General features: G+C 35.1%; 1 protein-coding gene across 1 annotated transcript; it reads right to left on the bottom strand.

Annotated features, from left to right (window-relative positions):
- Positions 1-17,188: 17,188 nt before the first annotated feature.
- LOC117335983 (alpha-1,6-mannosyl-glycoprotein 4-beta-N-acetylglucosaminyltransferase-like) lies at positions 17,189-23,373 on the bottom strand. Its single transcript, XM_033896285.1, has 5 exons — positions 23,146-23,373; positions 20,540-20,708; positions 20,103-20,170; positions 19,820-19,889; positions 17,189-19,017 (listed from the first exon to the last, which is right to left on the bottom strand). Exons 2-5 carry the CDS (start codon positions 20,706-20,708, stop codon positions 17,321-17,323), a joined length of 2,004 nt encoding a protein of 667 aa, XP_033752176.1. The 5' UTR covers positions 23,146-23,373; the 3' UTR covers positions 17,189-17,320.
- Positions 23,374-23,580: the final 207 nt, after the last annotated feature.

The following is a 23,580-nucleotide window of genomic DNA, read 5'->3' as shown; positions in this document are numbered from 1 at the left end:
CAATTCCAAGCAAAGTTAGTGAAGAGTCGACAGAATTAAAAGACAAACCAGTGGAGATCGTTGAAGGTGATGTCCCGATCGATGTGGGGTCAAGTCCTGACAGCTTCTCGCTACCTGGTCCTCTTTTTTTCCAGTTTGGGAAGACAGTTTCGAGGAAGTTGCATTTACACACACTGAGCCAATTATAAAATCTTGTCGTGAGCCGAAAAAATTTGAAATTGTTGTTCATAGAGGGCAAGTTTTGCGAGAGCTTATCAAAATATTCAAAGACAATCCAGACGTCGACTTCTCAAAAGACATCATATCTGCCACAATAATTCTTCCAAACGGAGAAAGAGAACAGGCATATGACAGTGGGGGTGTCATGAGGGATTTACTGACTGAGTTCTGGGATGACTTCTATGAACAGTGCACTACTGGTACCAGTTTGAAAGTCCCATGTCTACGCCACGATATGGAGGCAGAAGATTGGAAAGCTGTCGCAAGGATCATAGCCTTAGGATGGATTCTGCAAAAGGTACTACCCATTCGACTGGCTCCCACTTTCTTAACTTCCTCCTTGTTTGGAATGTCTAGTGGCAAGCTTAGGGAAGAATTTTTTTTCAATTCATTCCCCAAAGTGAAAGCAAGGTTCTTTCAAACGCACTTGAAAACAAGGAAAAAATGGAAATGGACGAACTTCTTGAGATCCTTTCGAATCATGAATGCAAAGTTAGAGTTACGTCAGATAACCTTGGCGCTGTTATCGATCAAATAGCACACATGGAAATGGTTCAAGAACCTGCATTCATCAGGGAATGTCTTTTTGAGGTGTTGATAACTTACGAACTGGTCATGGATGTTGAAAATGAGTTCCAGAAAATTACTCCAACGCCAAAGAAATTGATTTCTTGTCTGGAATGCAAAGAATCAGAATCCGACTCGTTCAAATATCTGAAACGATATATCCGTGAGATTGATATTGATACTAAGCTGTTACGGAACTTGCTCCGATACCTGACTGCTAGTGATCTCATGCTGTATGATTCAGAGGGAATGTTTTTCAAAATTCAAGTCACAATAGTTGACTTGGAAGGCGTTGCAAGGCGACCGATAGCCCATACTTGTGGAAGAGTACTTGACCTTCCAAGGATGTATGAAAGTTATCCGGTTTTCAAGAGTGAAATGAATGCTGTGCTAAATTCAAATATTTGGGTCATGGATGTCGCATAAATTAATGCCAACTCAACCGAAAAATGGTCATTATGATTGGTTTACAGACAAAAAAACTAAACAAACAAATAAACACAAAACATGTTTATCATTTCCCAAGAAATTCAAGTAACAATGGCGAAACAGTCATAAGTTTGAAGATTTTGTATACAATACATGCTCTTTCAGTTGTAAATCGGGAATTTACACATTTTTACATCGTACTTTTGAATAGGTATAATACAAAGTTAATACAGATCATTTTCATTTGAAGTACTGTTTGAAGGAAATATAATTGCATTTTTTTTTAAATTTTCATGACATCAGAAAGATACTGTTTTTACCATTCTAGATTTGTAGATGTGTTTGTTTCTTTACCTCTTTACTTATTACTTATTTTTTCTCCATTTTGTTTGTGTTAATAAAAACAATCTTTGCAATTCTTTGTGGTTCTTGCTGCATTTGTAACACTTGTAAGCACGATATAGTTGATTAACTGAGATTTTTGCTTTACGTTTGACCTGATCAAAGTTGGCTCCTTCTAGTACATGAATTACGTGCATTTGAAATCCAAATAATGACAAATTAAAGAATGGTTTAAGAGAAGTCTTACCATTGTAATTCAACTGTCATATTATGTTGATATGCATAATATTGTTTGCTGTACTAAGTGAGATGTCAATAAACAATTTCATTAAAAGGCCATATGGTGTTTGAATGATAATATGCTGATTCATTATAGGCCTGTATTAATGACATTAACATGTCATGCCCTGGGATGACAGTTAGTAAATAGTATGTAATATGTGTTTTAAATGCATCGGATGTAAACTTAACTGTAACAAGAGATCCAAGTTGCGCCCACCTTCATATGATCTAAATTAGAACTATGTAAGACTGATCTTTTTACTACTTTCCTTTCATCTTCCCTAAATCATCTTGAAACAGCTAGTGAATAAGGGACTTCAACAAATACTTAATATCAAATGTAGGGTTCTTTTACAATAGCCTCAAAAGTAGCCTTTCAAAATAAGGAGACAACTTCCATATCAAATTTCAGTAATAAATTGCCAAACAAAGTAGATATGTAATGACAAATAGAAAACTTCACGTATCGACTCAGTATCAATCGGAAAATGGTATATTGCACAAGAAGACAACAGGAGGTATTTTTTGATAAAATTTGGTAAGGACTTATCTAGTACTTGCGAAGAAATAGCGATAACAGCCTTATACCCTTAATTTATAAGATGGCCGACTGTCGGTCATATTGTTTTTCTGATCAGTCCGCCAATGGTTCAGTGCAAAACCTTTGCTCCAATGAAACTTAACAGCTGAAATATAAGAAAGATCAAACCGGAAGTTGACAAGAAATAGCGATAATAAGAATTGTTTACAGTCAAACGGACGAAGTGCGATTTGAAAAGCCCAAAATTTTATGATGATGAACTAATGAAATAATTATCCGTTCCGTATTCAGCATCCTCATTTAGTACGACAGCCGGTTTGGCTAACTTTCAAAACATCTGTTTATTCCTTGTTTGTATCGCCGAATCCTGTGGCGGTTCCAGATAGAACATATGTCGTCTAAAGTGTCCTATAAGATAGAAAGAAATACACCTATATCAGTTGCGTTGACATTCACGTTCAATTAACGATGCGTAACATAACAAAGAGACATGTCATAGAAGGGCCTGGTTGAAGTGCACTCACAGCATAGATGGCGTACCATATTTATGTAAGTATGACCAGAGAACCAATGGTCGTTATAAATTAGCATTTTGTTCAATAATCCCTCCATCCCAGCTTTTCAACATAATAGCATCCCAGTGCAACTTTTGAAATAAGTTTATTTTCGAGTCCCCTGCCGGTTAAAACGGAGAGAACGCCTGTCTATTTTGCAGACGATAACTCGAGAAGGGATGAATAGATTTTAGGGAAATTATTCTACTGCATATCCTAACCAAGAACAACCCAACCGCTATGTACATTTGAGCCGAGCGCAAGATAAAATAAATAATAAATATTGTTATATGACATTATGAAGCAAAGTTGGTCAGGGTAAGACGAGGACTCCACTGAAAAACATTCAAGGTCAACTGACCAATGATCAAGGTAGTTTATGACGCAAGGAGTCAATCGAGAAGGTTTAATGCCAAGGTCAAATTTCAAGGTCAACATTTACATCGTTTCACTGGTAAATGCATATATATGGTTATAACACTTTGAAGCAAAATTGGTCAGAATAACACCAAGAGTCAAGGACCAAAGGTCATGGTCATTGGGTCAAAAGTCAATGTCAAATGATGCACGACATCAGTTTATTGGTAGAAATTATTGTCAAGAATTGTTTTTGGAAAGAAAATCGGTCAGTTTATGTCCAAATACGCCATGGTCGTTCAAATGAAGTGAATTGAAATATTACCTGTATCATTCGCAGAAAACAAAAGCGAGATATTTCTTGGTCCAAATATCTTCCGTCATTGAAACCATCTTCAGTAAGTTCTTGGAAAACGTTCATCCAGAATTGAATCCCCTGACGGCGGATGATTCCCCACAAGCTCTCAATTCTTTGATTGTTTATGCTTTTTCCGTACAAAAAACTTCTCTCGTTGGCATGCTCATCTTCGTGGTTTCGACGGAGAAATTTTTGAATAGTTTCAACGTGAACGTTTTCAGTTCCCATATCAGCTCTTACACGTCTTGGGCACATTCCTTATTTCCTCATGCTCTCTATATAATAATGAGCAATGACATGGGGATTTTTATTAGTCATCCCAGCTTTCAACCAAATAATTTGGCGTGAGAATCCATCAATGCAGCCGTGGATTTTTATTCCATATCTTGAAAGCTTGTCATATCCGTCGATATGCCAGACTGAGTTTGGACCTTTTGTAGAGTATACTCGTCTTCTGAGTCTGTCTCTTGGTCAACAACTAAGCCTCTTTCAAGACATTTAAAGTGCAACCAACGGTACCCATGCATTTTACCGTGCATTTCACATTGTTTAAGTATAAATAATGTTACCTGTAGAATATCATTCTTGTATTTCCGGCGGTAAAGTCCAAGTTTCTTCGTAACTCTTTTAAGTGTACGAATTCCTATACCATACCCATGCAATTCTCCCAAACATTTGATTATTTCACTGTACTTAAGTCCAAGTTTGAAATACTCTCCTATCAAGTAATCCCGGTCCATTGCCTTCCAAAAGATTATGGAGAAGAAAACATTAATATTGAGATTAACAGATTTAAGTGTAAAATTTACACATTTAAGTGTAAAATTTACACATTAAAGTGTAAAATTTACGGATTAAAGTGTATAATTTACACATTAAAGTGTATAATTTACACATTAAAGTGTATAATTTACACATTAAAGTGTAAAATTTACAGATTAAAGTGTAAAATTTACAGATTAAAGTGTATAATTTACAGATTAAAGTGTATAATTTACACATTAAAGTGTAAAATTTACAGATTAAAGTGTAAAATTTACAGATTAAAGTGTATAATTTACAGATTAAAGTGTATAATTTACACATTAAAGTGTGGAAATAAAAAATAAAAAAGTTTAAATGTGGCCCTAATACGCTTCCGTAAAAGGTAGTGTCTGTTAAAAAAGACACAGATGGACGTTAATTGATAGTTAATATTGAAGTAGCAAACAATTTCTATACGCTGGTAAATATGTATGCTCCAAATGATGAAAAGTTGAGAAATGTATTTTTCAAAAATGTTAAAAAATTGGTTGCTGATTTTGCTCAAGGTCCTATTATTGCTGGAGGTGATTGTAATGAAGTGCTTGAACAAGCAGATAGAATTTCTAGGAATAATAAGCAAAAGTCTTTGAGAAAAACGTACAGCTTTAGCCAATTTATCAAATGTAATAAACTTATTGATATTTGGAGAGTAAAAAATAAATTTAAAAGACAATTCACATGGAGGCGGAAAGGAACAGGTGAGGCGAGTCGAATAGATATGTTCTTGATTTCAGAAAATCTGGGTAATATTATCTCTTGTGATATTCGCCCGGCGCAAATAAAGTATACTGATCATCTGGCAATCTCAATTAAAATACATCATAGTTCAAACACCAAGGGCAAAGGAATATGGAAAATAAATAACAGTTTACTGGATGAAGTTGAATACAAATCCATGGTAAGAAATGTGATACGTGAACTAAAAGAAGAGCAGGCTACTCTTGATTTAGGTAAGTCTCAATTTTGGGATTACTGTAAAGTAATTTTTAAGAATAGAACCATACACTACTGTAGAAACAGAAGTAAGAATATTTCAGAAAACATATCGCAATTGGAGAAAAATTTAGTTAATCTACAGACAGAACACGTTCAGAATCCACAGGAAATTTTAAAAGAAAGAATATCTGAATTGGAAGGAAAGTTAGAACTTTTTTACGACGAAAAAGCCAGAGGAGCTCAGGTAAGATCTAGGGTAGCATGGATCGAAAAAGGAGAAAGGAATACGAAATATTTTTTAGGTATTGAAAGACAGAGACAAGCAAAAAAAAAAAAGGAAATCGAGACTTTTTATTCAAAGCTTTATAGTAGTGACGGCATTGATAAAAGGGAGGTAATTGCGTACATTGATAACTGTGAAGTTCAGTATACGTTATCCGAGGAGGAAAATGTTACATGTGAAGGTGAGCTGAAATTAGAGGAATGTACAGCAGCAGTTAAAAACTTTAAGCCCAACAAAAGTCCAGGTAGTGATGGTCTTTCTGGTGAGTTTTATAAAACTTTCTGGGATGATATCTCAGATATTGTGCTAGGCTCGCTAAATGACGGATACAGGAAAGGTGAGTTAAGCAATACACAGAAGCTTGGAGTCGTAACACTTATTTATAAAAAGAATGACCCACTATTGTTACAAAATTGGAGACCGATTACACTGTTAAACTTAGATTACAAAATAGCTGCATACGTTTTGGCTTCACGACTTAAACCCTTGATGAAAAAACTGGTAAGTACAGATCAAAATGGATATATAAAAGACAGATTTATAGGGTATAATATAAGGCAAATTCAAGACGTTATAGATTATTCGGAGAGATTCAATATTGACTTTTGTCTACTCTTTTTAGATTTTACTAAAGCATTTGATACGATAGAGTGGGATTTTATGTTTAGCTGTTTGGACAAATTTGGTTTTGGTCGTTCTTTCATCAAATGGGTTAATGTGTTATATACCAATATCAAAGGCTGTGTTAAAAACAATAACTGGTTGACCGGAAGTTACATTGCGTCACGTGGTATCCGACAGGGGTGCCCTCTATCATGTTTAATTTTTGTACTAGCTGCTGAATTACTAGCTCAAAAAATAAGAACAGATGTTCATAGAAGTGGTAGCAGTATTCGAAATAGGAATACGAAAATCTCCCAACTAGCAGATGACACTACTTTCTTTATGAGGTATAGGGACATCAGAAGAGCGTTATCAATCGTTGAGCAGTTCGGAAAAGTGTCTGGTCTACAATTAAATAAATCTAAGACCGAAGGTTTGTATTTAGGCTGTAACAAAAACAAAGATAATATGTTTATGGGTATTAATTGGGTGAAGCAAGTTAAGTCGTTGGGAATGTACTTCGGCACAAACTCAAAGGTAAGTCCCAATCTTAATTGGGCAGATAAAATTACAAGCATTGATGAACTAATCAAAAACTGGAAAAAAAGAAAATTGACCATTATAGGAAAAACTGTCGTTGTTCAAGCTATAATACTACCACAGATAACCTACTTAGCAAGTGTCCAATACTTAAGTAAAGAACAAATAAAGGAGCTTGAACGGAAAATATATTGTTTTATCTGGAACAATGGGCCGGAGCGTGTTAAACGTAGTGTTATGATAAGTGATAAATCGGAAGGCGGTTTATTAATACGGGATATTGAATCCCATATTGATGTTTTAAATGTAGCCTGGATACAAAGGTTAGTATCTCCTGTAGACGCCTGTTGGAAGGTGATTCCAAATTATTATTTGGAAAAGCTTGGTTTCGTATGTCCCCAGGACACATACGCAACCTTCCAAAAAACGATGTACCATATTTTTATATTAACATCCTACAATCATGGTTGAAACTTAGAGAAAATAACGCGCCGATCGTTGATTATAACTTTACAGATATTTGTCGAGAGATCATTTGGGGAAATAAACACATCAAACTTAACGGAAGGTCGCTAATTTTTAAGACCTGGATTGAGTCCGGGTTAATTTTTATCAACGATATAATTGATAATGATAGTATAAATGAAATGAAAATTTACCAACAATTAAAGAAACGAGAGACTGTATAAGTGAGGTAAGTCAGGTAAAGAAAGCTATTCCTAAAGAATGGAAGGACAAAATCAAGGGAGATAATGCACGGGTAAATGTACAAACTGACTCTGATTTATTAGTTTTGATAAAGGAGTGGGTGTAAAACTTGATCAGGTAAATAATAAGTTTCTTTACTTAGCATTTATAAGAAAAAAGAAATCAGAGTCATACCGCAGAGGTATGTGGGAAGATTTGTTTAAGTTAGAAAGCAGTGGTTTGATTTTTCATGAATTATTTGAATTTATCAATGATATCTTAATAGAGAATAACGAGAAATTTTCAAATGGAAGCTATTCCATAATATTCTTCCAAATGGAATCTTACTTAAAAGATGGAATATTATTGATAATGATGAATGTTGTATATGTAAAGTTAAGGATGATTACAAACACTATTTTATTGAATGTCAATGTGTAGACCCATTGTGGAATTTGATACATGATCTTTTACAAAAACATAATTACAATGTTCAGCTAAGAAATATGTATTACATCGTGATAGGATATAAGATTGTTGTAAGGAGCACAAAGACTTTAACATTCTTATGTCCCTGATTGGTTATACAATATATAAACACTACCACATCTCTAATAGAAGGGTAGACAGTTGTTCAATTGTGTCTTTATTCAAAAAATTTCTTGAGAGAAAATTACTCCTACAACGATATAGAGATATAAAATTATTGAAAAGCATAGCAATGTATTTAAACGAGTAACATGTAAAAAACGAATAAAAAAGAATGATTAAAAGAATCAATAGAGAATGTGCAATGATGATAAACATGGCTCTGCGAGCTTATTAGCTCCTAAAATGTACTAAAACATAAAGTTATGATCTACGTGTAAAGATGGGTAAATGAAAGTATTATGTTTACATGAAAAGGGCGTATTGGTGATATATACGCTGCGTGTGTACTGATGGTGATGGTGTTTTTACTGTGAGTATTCTCTATTTTTGTGTGGGTCTGTGTATAAACAAGCACGTATATGCAAGTATGCTGCCGTTAGTATAGAGTTTCTGCTTCTGTTTTAAGGGTACGTGTGTGCAAAGGTGTGTGTGTGTGTGTGTGTGTGTGTGTGTGTGTGTGTGTGTGTTTGAAGGAGAGAGAGAGAGAGAGACACAGAGAGAGAGAGAGAGGCACACACATACACACACACAGAGAGAGACACACAGAGAGAGAGAGAGAGAGAGAGAGACACAGAGAGAGACAGAGACAGAGACAGACAGAGAGAGACACAGAGAGAGACAGAGAGAGAAACAGAGACAGAGATTATTACTTTCGAGGATGAAATTATGAACACCACGTTTGTATGATATGTATAACGAGAAATGTAAAAGTATGGTAATGAAATATGAATGAGAAGTTGGACTATATACATATAATATTAAGATATATCTATGAGCCTATATCTAAGCATAAAAAAAAAAAAAAAAAAGAAAGATTATATCGCCCTGTCGCATTGCCGTGTAGATGTGTCGCGTTGTAAGTAAAACATTCATGCAAACGACTTACATGTAAGATTCTGATATTTTTGTTGTGATTCTCATACAAAAATCACGTAGATGTGTAATGACTGTGTTAATTTATGTAATCTGGGCAGCCATTGTATCAATATCATTTAGGGGAGTACTTAAAAGGCTCCTTTGCAAGAAAAATCAAACACAAAGTACTAATTTAACTAAATATAACACCAAAAGAAGTGCATGCTTAGGCAAGAAACGTATGCAAGAAAATATCACATTAATTTATTCTCCTTTCATAAAGCAAAAATACCTGAAGTTATTAAAAAAAATGACGGGCAAGTGAATCAGAAGTAGGAGACTTTTTGTATAATCTCCTGGAGCAACATATATGATAACTGGATAGGGATTATACCACCAAATACAAGACAAGAAACTTTACTTTTAAAATAAAACTAAAAGGGGCATAGAAACTTCCAAGTTCGGAATCAGAAAGGACCTTCTTATCTAAGAAATGGCGTATCTTAATTCTCTAAGGATATTAAAGGTTGAATGAAAGAGCATTCATGACAAGTGTTGAGTGATGACTTTGTTGCCATCATAATAAAATTAAAACCTTTAGTTTTTGACGTCTCGAGATTTCCACTTCTCCAGCAAAACACACTTTGATTTTTGCTTATTTCATTTATGAATGTAGGAGGTATGTCTGTACATCTGGACAGGTATCGCAAGAGTGATACTTTTTTCTTGTTGAACAGGAGTCAGGAAAAGTAGAATGGGGTGGTCTTATCAATCACACGCCCACATGCCCACGATATATATGTTTCACTTCACCTACAGGTAACTCATGACCTGAATATATATGACCAATTCTCACTTATTCTTTTGTTATTAATGATTTTATGTATGGATATTGAAAGTAATCCGGGTCCCTTTTGCAGTCTTGATATTACCTGTCTGAACGTTCGCTCAATACGTAATAAACTGGATATCCTTGAAGCTGAACTTAGCGATAAAGATATTATATGTCTAACCGAGAGTCATCTTAATGGAACTATAAATGATAATGACTTATTACTAAGCAAATTCTCAAAACAACTTTTTTAGAAGAGATCGAGGTCTGCGTCCTGGGGGAGGCATTATTATATACCATAAGGTCAATATCATTATGAAAAGAAGAGCAGATCTGGAGTGTAATGATTTAGAAATATTGTGGACAGAGGTGTCTTTCGGCAACAAAAATATTCTTCTAGGTTGTATATATAGAGCTCCTGACAGCAATGTCAGCTATTGGAATAAGCTTGATGATTTACTTGATCATGTTTCTGATGACTCAAGGCATGCTAACACTAATATAATTATAACTGGTGATATCAATGTAAATATGAATAATATCCAGACAAATTCTCACCTTAGCAGACTTCTCTCAAAATATGATTTGATTAATTTTGTAAATGATCCTACAAGAATTACTCCAGACTCTTCTACTTCAATTGATGTTGTCTTCACTAATAATAATACTATTGTTAAAGATGTACTTGTATCTCCTCCAATTTGTAGTGACCATTCAGTAATAAACTTCAGTATATGTTACTCCGTATTTAAACAACATGCATACTCGAAAGATATTCTACTCTATAAGAATGCTGATGTTACCGGAATGAACCGTATGATTGATAGTATCAACTGGGTAAGTATAAATGAGCAGCATGACGTAAATGATTTTAACAAAATACTTATTGACACTATAAATAAAGCTGTAGATGTTTGTATACCTAAGAGGAATATTACAGTTAGACCAAATGATAAGCCATGGATGTCAAACGAGGTCAGGCTAAAAATTAGACAGAGAAATAGAGCTCATAAAAAAGCTGTACAGAGTAATAATCCTGATCATTGGGCACATTTTAGAAATGTTAGAAATGAACTTATTACCTTAATACGTAGGGTTAAATCTGTATACATAGAAAATCTAGAAAATTCTCTTAACAACCAGTCTACTTCTGCATCAAAATGGTGGAAAACAGCAAAAGCAATCTTGAAAATTGATGACAAATCACCTATCATTCCTCCATTAAATTGTAATAACTCTAAAGCTGAATGTCTTGTTGATTATTTTACATCTATTTCAACTTCTTCTGATTACATTGATCCACTGCCTCCTGTTCCAGAATCCCCAAATACTCTCAATAATATTTCATTTCAAGAACAGGAGATAGTGGATCAGCTGACTGTATTAAATGATAGAAAGCCTGCAGGATCTGATGAAATTGTACCTAAAATTATTAAACTCCTCTCACCATCACTAGTAACTCCCCTTACTTTATTATTCAATAAAACTATGTCTACAGGCTCTATTCCTCTGTCTTTGAAATTAGCTAATATTAATGCTATATATAAAGGTAAAGGTAATAAATGCGATGTATCCAACTATCGTCCTATTTCTATCACATGTTGCTTTAGTAACATATTAGAAAAAAATGTTTTTAAACATTTATATAATCACTTAATACAATATGAAATTATTACAAAATATCAGTCTGGATTTATCCCAGGTGATTCTACTCTCAACCAACTACTATCATTGTATAATACAATTATTCAAAAATTAGATGAAGGACTTGAAATTAGATCAATAGTCTGTGATGTTAGCAAAGCATTTGATCGAGTCTGGCATCCTGGTTTACTATTTAAACTTGAAATGTATGGCATCAAAGGTAAGCTCCTTAATTGGTTTAAGGATTATCTTCTAAACCGTAAACATAGGGTCATGACAGAAGGTTTCTGTTCATTACCACGTCAGGTAAGTGCTGCTGTCCCCAAGGGATCAGTCCTCGGCCCTTTTCTATTTCTTATTTACATCAATGATATCACTGAATGTATAACTAATGAAAAAAGATTATTTGCAGATGACACATCTCTCTTTAGAGTAATACATTCCACTCCATTAGATGCTGCCAACAGTCTATCTACTGACTTAGTAAATGTTGATGTATGGTCCAAAAAATGGGACATTAAGTTTAATCCAAATAAAACTGAATCATTAACTTTTAGTCGTAAAAGGATTATAATTAGTCCTGATATTTTATTTCAAAATGAAATCGTATTTAATGTTACATCACATAAACACCTTGGTGTATTTTTCTCTGCAGATGGTAAATGGCATCATCACATTGACTATATCTATAATAAAGCATATAAACGTCTTAATTTACTAAAGTCAGTAAAATATAAAATGAGTCGAAAAACCTTAGTTACTTTATATACTTCTTATATTAGACCCATTTTAGAGTATGGTGATATTATTTTTGATAACTGTACGCAAGAAGAAGCAAAACTTCTTGAATCAATACAAATAGAAGCTGCCCGTATTATTACAGGACTGCGTAAGGGAACCTCTCATTATAAACTTTACTGTGAACTTGGTTGGGACACCCTTGCTGCAAGACGGAAAAAACATAGATTAATACTCCTTTACAAAATTCTCTGTGGAACTACACCAACTTATCTGAATGAATTAATTGAGCCGTACTTTACTAATGCAAATCCATATTTATTACGTAATGATAGAATGTTTACTATTCCATTATGCAGAACCAATATCTACGCAAAAAGTTTTATTCCAGCCACATTGAAAGATTATAATGAACTTGCAGCAAGGTGTGACCTTACCAGTATTTCATCAATTTATCAGTTTAAAAAACTTTTAAATATGCACTTAAGTGACATCAGATTCGAAAATATTAATTATGCCTATTTTAATGCTGGTACCAGGAAAAACAATATACTTCTTTGTCAATTAAGAAATAATGTGAGTAATCTTAACTCTGACTTACAGAGATCATCTTTCTGAATCTCCAGTATGTACATGTGGAAACGCCCATGAAACAGTAGAACATTTTTTCTTAACTTGTAGGAAATATGAGGAACCCCAAAGAATACTAAGAGAAAAATTATTCAACTTAAATCATAATCATTATAATTTAAATATATTTTTGTCTGGCTGTGAAACTTGTAATAAACTAACTAACTTAAATATATTTGATAATGTCATTGAGTTCATTAGAGCCACCAATAGATTTTTACTATAGATTAAACCCCATTACTGTTCTTGCTACCTGCAATTTCTTTCTTTCCTTATTACGCCCTATATATGGTCACCTACCCCTCCCCCTTTTTTCTGATTGGCATGAAATTTGTAATACTTAACATATTATAATAATATATTCCAAGTATTACATATGAAATATTACATAGCTCTGAATCAAATCAATTGATTATGAAATAAGTAAGGACAATATCAGTCCACTAATACCATTCTACTAAATTTCTTTTCTTCCATATTCTACAATATATTTGTCCATGACTGAATATAGTATCCATGACTTAATCCAAAAACTCATGGGTGGATGACCAATGGCTAGTAAGCCAGTATGGACTTTTTAGGTCTGTATATCATGGTCGGATGGATTATGTCTTGGATAATGTATTCTAAATCCTCCAAAATTTATACAAATTGAAAATACATTTAAGACAAGCCAACTTTTATTAATAATAATCATAGAATTGTCCTTACTACTCAAATTACATATTCATACCATATTATATTATATATGTACTAAGTAATATCTTTATTGCATTGGAATTACTTAATGCTATTAAATTAGCAATTTTATATAATTATATATGTATATACACTTTGTTACAAGGAGATAACTTATATAGACATATGCCTGTTGTTAAATCCTTTTCTTTATTGAATAAAATTTTGTGAAATTGAATATATATATCTTGCACACTATAATGATAATATAAAGCTTGCGATGAAAATTCTCAAGCAAAATACCCTTTGATTTTTTGAAATATCAATCTAAAATTACCAACTTTTTTTTTAGAAGAATTTTATTTTTTCTACAAATTAAAGGAACAGCAATGAGTACGAGCTCATATGGCACCCATATATGTCAGAGGAAATTTGTGGCTCAGAATTTAGAAAATTAAGAATAAACTGGAAAAGATTTTTAGATGATTGTTCATCGTATGGATTAACGACAAAGAAAGATCAAACATATTCAACAACCTTCTAAACACACTGGACCCAAGCATCAAATTTACTATGGAAACTGCGTTTTTAGATGTGTTATACAGAAATCAGGAGAGAGAATCACAACTGATCTATATTATAAGCCAACGGATAACCACCAATATCTCCATTTCGGTCCATGTCATCCTGGACATACAAAACGCGCCATCCCATACAATTTGGCCAGCGCTTACAAGAATGAAGAGGATACCTCAAACTCAACATCATCCGACAGGATCAATACAGGATGGGATAAAAAAAAAAGGCAACCGCATTAAACAGAACAGAATTGACACCTCTTCAGCAAAAGATTAAATCAATGTACCGTTAGAGACAATACACAACCAACAAAATAGGAACATTAACCGAACAGTTAACAACTTAACGTTATACGGGGGGAAAACCTCAAATAAAGAATATATTCAAAATTACACCATTTATTTAGAAAGAGGCAGGAGCAATATTTAAGAAATCTTTTATGCAAATCGAATTTTAAGAATCAAACGGAATTTAAGTTACGAATTGTAATGATCCACGATGCGACATATGCACATATTTATAAGAAGGGATAGGCTATCGAATCCGTCAAAGGATTTTTTTCTATAAATGTCAATATGACCTGCAGATCCAAAAAACGTAGTTTATGTCATGACATGACTAGGATTTAAGGAATACTTGTTGGAGAAACAAGCAAGATCCACGGGCCCGGGTTCGCGTGCACAATCAACATGTTAATGTGCCGGAATATAGAACAAATAAACTTAGCGAATATAGTAATGTATGCGGAAAGAATCAGTTCAAAATATTTGCCTATTTAAACTGTTTACAAAAAAATATCGTTGAAAGAAAGGAAAATGTAAAATATTTTATCAAAAATTTTAAAACCTTAATTGAACAGACTGTGGTAGACATAATATCCAATTAACATGACACCACAATGTATAATTGATGAATAATTGATGTAGGCAACCATGTCAGAATAACAATGTTAAGCGTCTAAAGATACAATGAAAGTGAGCATGATTTACAGATCAACGTGTTTTTTTATATCATTATTCATACATACCCAGTTTACATTCGCATAAAATCTTTTATCATTTAAGGAGTGAAGTGGGCCTCCAATGTTTCACATTAGACGATCTTTACATAATAAAGAAATATACAACCTCTGTTTGTCAATTAGCCCTATCAAAAAAAACATTATAAAATTAAAATAGCTGATCACCAAGTATATCCAGAAAAAGTAAAATAGAATTCCTAAGTGACACCATCTTAACCAGGTGATTGTTTGTTTGTATATGCCTAATGACAACCGAAATTCCATCCTTCCTGATAGGTCTCTCACAACTTAACACATCGAGTTTGGGTCATTTAGGAAGGTATTCACAGAACCGAGGTTATTTGTCAGTCTACTCTGGTCCGAAGTTGTTTGTCAGTCTACTCCGATCAGAGTTTTCAGTCTACTCCGAGATGAGATGAGTTGGTTTGTCAGTCTACTCTGAACTGAGTTTGTTTGTCAGTCTACTCCGATCAGAGTTTTCAGTCTACTCCGAGATGAGATGAGTTGGTTTGTCAGTCTACTCTGAACTGAGTTTGTTTGTCAGTCTACTCCGATCAGAGTTTTCAGTCTACTCCGAGATGAGTTTGTTTGTCAGTCTACTCCGATCAGAGTTTTCAGTCTACTCCGAGATGAGTTTGTTTGTCAGTCTACTCTGAACTGAGTTTGTTTGTCAGTCTACTCCGAGATGAGTTTGTTTGTCAGTTTACTCCGATCCGAGGTTGTTTGTCATTTCACTCCGATCCGAGGTTATTTGGCAGTCTACTCCAATCCGAAGTTATTTGTCAATTAACTCTGATCCGAGGTTGTTTGTCAATTAACTCCGATCCGATTTTGTTTGTCAGTCTACTCCGATCCGAGGTTGTTTGTCACTCTACTCCGATCTGAGTTTGTTTGTCACTCTACTCCGATCCGAGTTTGTTTCTCAGTCTACTTCGATCCGAGGTTGTTTGTCATTCTACTCCGATCTGAGTTTGTTTGTCACTCTACTCCGATCCGAGTTTGTTTGTCAGTCTACTCTGATCTGAGTTTGTTTGTCAGTTTATTCCGATCCGAGGTTGTTTGTCACTCTACTCCGATCTGAGTTTGTTTGTCACTCTACTCCGATCCGAGTTTGTTTGTCAGTCTAATCTGATCTGAGTTTGTTTGTCAGTTTATTCCGATTCGAGGTTGTTTGTCACTCTACTCCGATCTGAGTTTGTTTGTCATTCTACTCCGATCTGAGTTTTTTTGTCACTCTACTCCGATCCGAGTTTGTTTGTCAGTCTACTCCGATCTGAGTTTGTTTGTCATTCTACTCCGATCTGAGTTTTTTTGTCACTCTACTCCGATCCGAGTTTGTTTGTCAGTCTGCTCCGATCTGAGTTTGTTTGTCAGTTTATTCCGATCCGAGGTTGTTTGTCACTCTACTCCGATCTGAGTTTGTTTGTCACTCTACTCCGATCCGAGTTTGTTTGTCAGTCTAATCTGATCTGAGTTTGTTTGTCAGTTTATTCCGATTCGAGGTTGTTTGTCACTCTACTCCGATCTGAGTTTGTTTGTCACTCTACTCCGATCCGATTTTGTTTGTCAGTCTAATCTGATTTGAGTTTGTTTGTCAGTTTATTCCGATTCGAGGTTGTTTGTTAGTCTACTCCGATCCGAGGTTGTTTATCAGTTTACTCGTCCGATCTAACTGGTTGTTTGTCTACTCCGATCCGAGATTGTTTGTCACTCTACTCCGATCCGAGATTGAGTGTCACTCTACTCCGATCCGAGGTTGTTTGTCAGTCTACTCGTCTGATCTGACTGTTTGTCAGTTTACTCGTCCGATCTGATTGTTTGTTAGTCTACTCCGATCAGAGTATGTTATTCAACTTGTTTAATCTGACAAATTGCCTTGTCATTGTATCCGTCACTTGTTTTCTCGGAGGATTTGATCATAGTTATAAAAACACACCTTTTGATATTTCTTTGTACCTACATATTTGACATATAATAGACCTTTTGTAATATGGTGCCCGTAACGGACGACATCATTGACATGAATGATTGATTAAAACAAATAAAATTTTAACTAAATTCAGATTTTATATTTTATATGCATTCAATGAATGATATCCTAATAATAGTAATTAAATATCCAATATATTGCCACATTTCATCAAGTCTGTATATTTGTAATTCGCGGTATATTTCTATTGCTCGTTCTCGTCACGGCTTGTTCTGCAGACTATCATTCTCGTTGACCTTTGGATGAAGTTCCCTGCGTGGTTGTTGGCCTTGTACATGTGGGAGAGGTTTTTGTTTTGATTTCTGCATCGCTTCCTCTATTTTCATAAGTTTATGTAGACTATTTTGTTGCTGTAAAAGTTCAAAAAACTTTGGATCACTTAATTTCAGTTTCTGTTCTAATAAGTTTAATTTTTGTTTTGATTTTTCGATAATCAAATTAGGTCTTTGAATTCTGTTAGAATTATCCCTTCGTTTTTTACTTTCTTTGACCTTTTCATGCGGAGGGTTTTGATGTGAATCCTTTTGGCGGTTACTGTTATTGATTTCTTCTTTCCATTTATTTTGTTTCTTGGATTGTCCAGGCATCAACAATACGCCATTTTCGATCCGCGGTTTCAGAAATTTTGGTTTAAAGTCTTCAAGTCTTTTCCATGTTTGTAATTTGATCATCTTACTTTCTCCGTGTGTTTGTATGGAGTTTGATATTTGGTTTGGTTCTTCCTCAACTTCAGGTTCACCTGGAAGAAATATGGCAATCTCCCTGATTATGATCCAATCGCTTTGGTTGGCTGTCAACTCGATCACAATACAGTCAATATTTACGGGAAGTGAAATGTTGGACGTCCTTGTATCGACATCGCCGTTTACAAAGTTTGTGACGTTGACGAGATTTTGACAAGGGTGTTCTACGTCAGTGCCAGTAGACACTAGTAGTGTAGCATGATGTAACATGTCCGATTGCTTGGTGGCCTCGCCCGAGTCTATAAATAACCGACTTATGTTCTGCGGACCTTCAAATGTTATCCTGAAGTAATCACCTTGTTTAGGATCGACACCCCAGAAATACTTGTCTGATAAATCATATGCATGTACAGGTTCATATTCAGAATACGTCTCGATTTTAGAATCAATCAAAGCGGATGGGTTCACATGGTAAAATCGCTTTCGAGAAAATCGACTTAATACAAAGCTGTCTTTGAAGCGTCCGTCATAAAGTGTCTGTTTCTTGTCAGATAAGGATGAAATTATACCTTTATGTTGGAACAGAGACTTTTCGATAAGAATGTCGTGCCATTGGGTTTTGATTTGTTTTATTGCTTTGAGCAGGAGATCTCCAGGCTGTTCATCGAAGAACATCAATAGATATTCCGACAATTCCTGTAGGTCGGACGACCGAAATAATTTCCCAATAAATCCTAAATAAGTAAATTCAAGACAATACCAAAATGTGTCCGATTTCGATTGTATGAAACGTAACATATCATCATAATAGTTGTGAGCCGATATGACGTCATCCTCCAGTTGAAGATAATAACGTGAGATGTTTTTACTGTACGAGAACAGGTAAGCGTAATCAATATTCTGTTTCGCCCGCCACGCTACTCGTGTGGCCGTGTCGTTAAATGTTCGCTTAATCTTGGTAAAGTCTGGGTATATACTTTGGTCGTGTGGATGTACGATTTGGAGGAATCCATTCCGTATGAGTTTTGGGTATTTACCGGCTAATTGTTTGCTCCTTTTCCTGACCCAGGTCTCGTTCCTGTCCACCATAAACACGACCACTACTATAGACATCCGCTGGGATGCCTTTGCGTTTATAATCAATGAGTATAGAGTTTTTTCAAGGTAGTCCACACCATGTCGCTGTACCGTGGGGATTCCGATCGTCAACTCACCTACAAGGCGACCAAATGGCATATGAGACACAAGACGACACAGAAGTCAAAGACACATTACTGATATATATTGACTGTGATTGAAAATTGAAACTATGTTTCCAATTCGTGCAGTATTGATTACTTATCTTAGAAATTATAACTTTCCCAGACAATTGAAGTGACATGTGACTAAATTCTGCATTTAGTTACAGGTATCAGTATTTCTTGTTTAGGAAGACGCTATACCATTTATAAATGGTTCAATGATCTAACACCTTACGATACATTAAGTTTTTATTTCTTGAGGTATCTTATTGGTATTGAAAAAGATGACGTAATCAGGTGCTATAATGGGCGTGTGTTACTTGATGTAAATCAGACATGATTTTAAGCTGTTTGTAGTGTGATTACATCTGCGATAACCGTTAAATTCTTGTCACTTAATCAACGCTAACAACACAGTATATACAGATGTTACTAGTTCATTAAAATAAATGATAAATATGTTATTGTATAGTTTGCAATTAAATAGAAACGATGTACAACCTGCTCATGGCGTCATCGAGATGAATCAAATTGTTAACAAAAGTGTTGTTTCTTTATGTAAATTTGATTGCATTGGTGTTGTTCCTCTTGAATAAATAACGTACATGCAGAGTAAAAAATAACAACAAAAAAAAGTTCCGAGACTTAACGCCAGACGATGGCAATACTATGACACTATAAAATCTATTGTAGTTCCAGAAGGAAGCAGTATTTACTCTAATCCAAAAATAAAACAAGTTTGCATCTACGAATATTTAAATTGATTAATACAAACTCTGATTTCGCCTCCTTCTCCCGTACAGCAGGGCTCTGTCGGGGTCTACTGTCAACTGCGGTGCTGCCACCTGTAACGTAAGCGAGGAGAGCACGTGACACAAACATTACAGGGTGAATATTCCGTCTTTTATTTAACGAATGATTTGTCATCCTTTGACAGCTGCTATTCTCGAAATTGGAACCGAACTATAAAGAATTTGATGAATTCTTACAAATGTATTACTAGGGTACAGATGTATTATTGCTTTTTGCAGTTAGTAAATATGATTAGTCATGGCAACCTCAAATATAGATTGTTCCCGGACTAGTCCCCGACGTTCTGGTGATGGCGGATCTGATTGTCGGCTATCTGAAACAGAAGTCAGACAATGTTTAAATGAATGTCATAGTTACTCTCGGCTACGAAGTCCCCATGCCGGGAAACCTATGAAATCTCTTACCATTACGCCGCCTCGACATACTCAGAAACTGAGATTGTGATGCTAGATTGCAGTAGGATTATCTCGATATTAGAAATAAATCGTCAAATGATGAAATGAATATCGGAATCGCAACAATTTTGGTGTATTATAAAACAAGTATCTTAACATTAGATCATTCAACTCAACAACCTTAATACGAGTCCTAGAAGGATGTTATATGGGTTTGATGTAGTTAATTCAATGTTAGGCAATGTACATGATGTATGTACTTAAGTGTTAACAAACCAGTGACGTACTTGGTGACGCGATTGACGGTACTGATTCGGTGTTCTCTGTAACACACGACATAAGACGCATATTGACCCAAAGCAGGACTATAATCAGGATTGATATCCAGGTTAAAGTTCTCTGTCTACTGCACCACGCCACCCTGGACAGTCGCTTAATCCTCCAAGGGCGAGGCATCTTCAAACAACAACAAAATGATAGAAAATTTCAAATGTATGAGTATTTAGATTGGAAGCCATCAGTTGACTATGATATACATCGCTTGTGGGGTTTGATGTATAAGAGTACATTTATATGATATAGTCGAGTGGCACAGTGTTAACGCTATGTCTTTATGAGTCCACAATGATGACATGTGATAATAACGTATATATGATATGTATCACACTATTGTCAATACGTATACAATACCTGTCTTCTGTATGTGTATGTGTACATGTTTTTCAGCACACGTATACACACGCATATATATATATAAGCTAACCGAAACTCCTGCGATTATTCCTTTTTAGAGCTATATTGCACACAATAGCGATGTACGCGTGAAGTACTTATTACTGAAGGGTAAATACAATGAAAGCAGCATTTTAAATCCCGAACACACTTCACGGGTTGTTTTCAATTATTTTGGGTTTCAACGCTTACCTTTAAGTCATGCTCAAGTAAGCTATAATCATCTACATAAGTACATAATATGTATATATTCATTTTCAACAGACAAAAGAGACCATGACTTATCTTTGTCCTCTGTGCTAGTTATAACTAAATTCCGAATTGGTGACATTGGGTTAAAGCCACAAATTATCGATAATGCAAAAGGTACAATATGTCATCATACAGCTTTTCAGTCGTTCAGGACTCTGTAACGAGGCTGTAACTAACCATCGAAGGCTTGTACAAAACACACGAATAACACTTTTAAATATATATCAATATCTGTAGCTGTGTGTATGTCATCATCCAGCAACAGACACGGACATGTCGGAAACATGATATTATTTCGTATCGTGATATAAATCATTGAACAGCGTCGTCCCTACCTTTGGCCTACATTCGTCTGGAATATTCAATCCCGTCTTTGTTTGAACGGTACAGTTTAAAAAAAAGAATGTCGTGTCGAGCTGTCCCAGATCGGGGATTCACTATGGGAAATGGATTATCAACAGAGCTTGATTTAAATAGCTGTCCGGTCCAACTAATATATGAGGTACGCTTTGTATCTATGTGTGCCAGTATCATAGTACAGGGCAATCGGCCTCAGTTGATAGATTGTGTAACACTAATGTCATTATTTGTCCTTGGTTTATGTTATCCCCCCACTCACCCCCCCCCCCCCCCCCCCCCCCCCCAACCCCCACCCCCACCCCCACCCCATTACACGAGAGTTGTGCTCTCAATTCACCTCACTGAGAAATGTGTTGATCTTGTCAGACAATGAAAAACCAATGTTACACCTGTGTAACCTATTACATATACCTGTCCCACTTTTATAACAACTGCGAAAAGATATCATATTCTTTTGTTTATTAACAAAAAGTAAATGAGAATATGTAATTTACTTTGAAACGAAATGCAATGTCTACTAAGTTTACAAAGGGACGACCATAATAACAACAGGATATTAGTTATGTAGCTGCATGTGTATGTCTCGGCTGTCCCAATGTTTGTGGGTAAGCTTTTGAAAAGCTTCTAAGTACATAAGTACACACCCGGAATTCTTTGTTTTTAGTTTTATCATTAAAATGATCTGATGGCACAATGTCGTACATGTAGGAAGATTTTGTAATTTGTTGACATATTACCATATTTTTGACTAAACCTTTCTGCATCAAATCTTACTATAAAGTTTGAGGGGATAATTAATTGCAAGGCCTTTAAGTCAATAACTAAACACATACAACCCTATTTTTCATTTTATTGTTTTTTAATACTTATGTAATACCATTCAACTTCGTATCTGTTCTTAGCATTTTACACTGTATTTCCTAATTTTCTTAAGCTTTTTTTCGATGGCTGTCGCTGGTGAGCTTTGATTGTCCTTGTAATTAATAATAATCATTATATAAATGTCACTTTAGGAGATCAAACTGACATGTTGATATAGGTACATGTCTTTTTTTCTATATAAAAACAAACAGGCTTTCGCAATACCTACTTCGTGACCAGTCGAGATTGTAAAGGATATGCAAGTGTAATAGCAATGACACCAAACCTAGAGAACTGTCTTTGTTCGGGTTGTGACGTATCATATACAGTTTAAGGGTAAAATATACATATTTGTATGTTGATGTCGGCAACAACGTTTGCGACGATCTAGTTTGGATCGATAAATCAGCATTTACTGTGTCCATGCGCTTGATGCACCTAGACTGAGACTATATAAAGTACATCGAAGTTACTACGATCTTGTTAAGTATCAGAACACTAAATTATCCTGGTCAAGTTAAACAGTAGTACAGCGAGATTTATGATATATATATATTTAGATTAAATGTGACTCCACTGTCGGAAACTCGTGTCGTGTCCCCATCATATATATGGACTCACTTTTGTAGCTCAAGTTTTGATACATTGATCCTGTAGTATTACAGGTGATATACCTGTGTTTACATACCTTGTTGACGGCCACTCCGACCCCTCCAGCACCAATGTTTACATGGCTAGTGTCGGGTACGAAAAAACAACCTTACACAGTGTACACCGTTTGTTTTAAACTACCCATGGTAAAAATCCTCATCTGTCAACGCCCATATGTATAGATCAACCACCCATGCCTGTCCGACAGAGGTACGGATGAATCAGTGTCGACTGGCAAGGCCGTCTTTTTTAACCACTCGGTTGGAACGTGTGTTCCATATAACACTGTATGTACTCAAAACAATTTAGTTCAGTTGAAAAACTCCGGCGTAAAGGATAGCTATGATTAACACGTGTATGTAAAAACCGAACCAACGCGGTGGTCGATGAACGGAAAGAACATTAACAACAATAATACAACCCATTCTTTGGTCAATCATTGGTCGACACCAGGGAAGCTGTATCAATGGCC

This window comes from Pecten maximus, chromosome 10 (genome assembly GCF_902652985.1).
Source record: "Pecten maximus chromosome 10, xPecMax1.1, whole genome shotgun sequence".
In the NCBI taxonomy this organism is placed as follows: Eukaryota; Metazoa; Mollusca; class Bivalvia; order Pectinida; family Pectinidae; genus Pecten; species Pecten maximus.
Note: the sequence above shows the minus strand (reverse complement) of the source record. Positions and strands in the feature narration are given on the sequence as shown.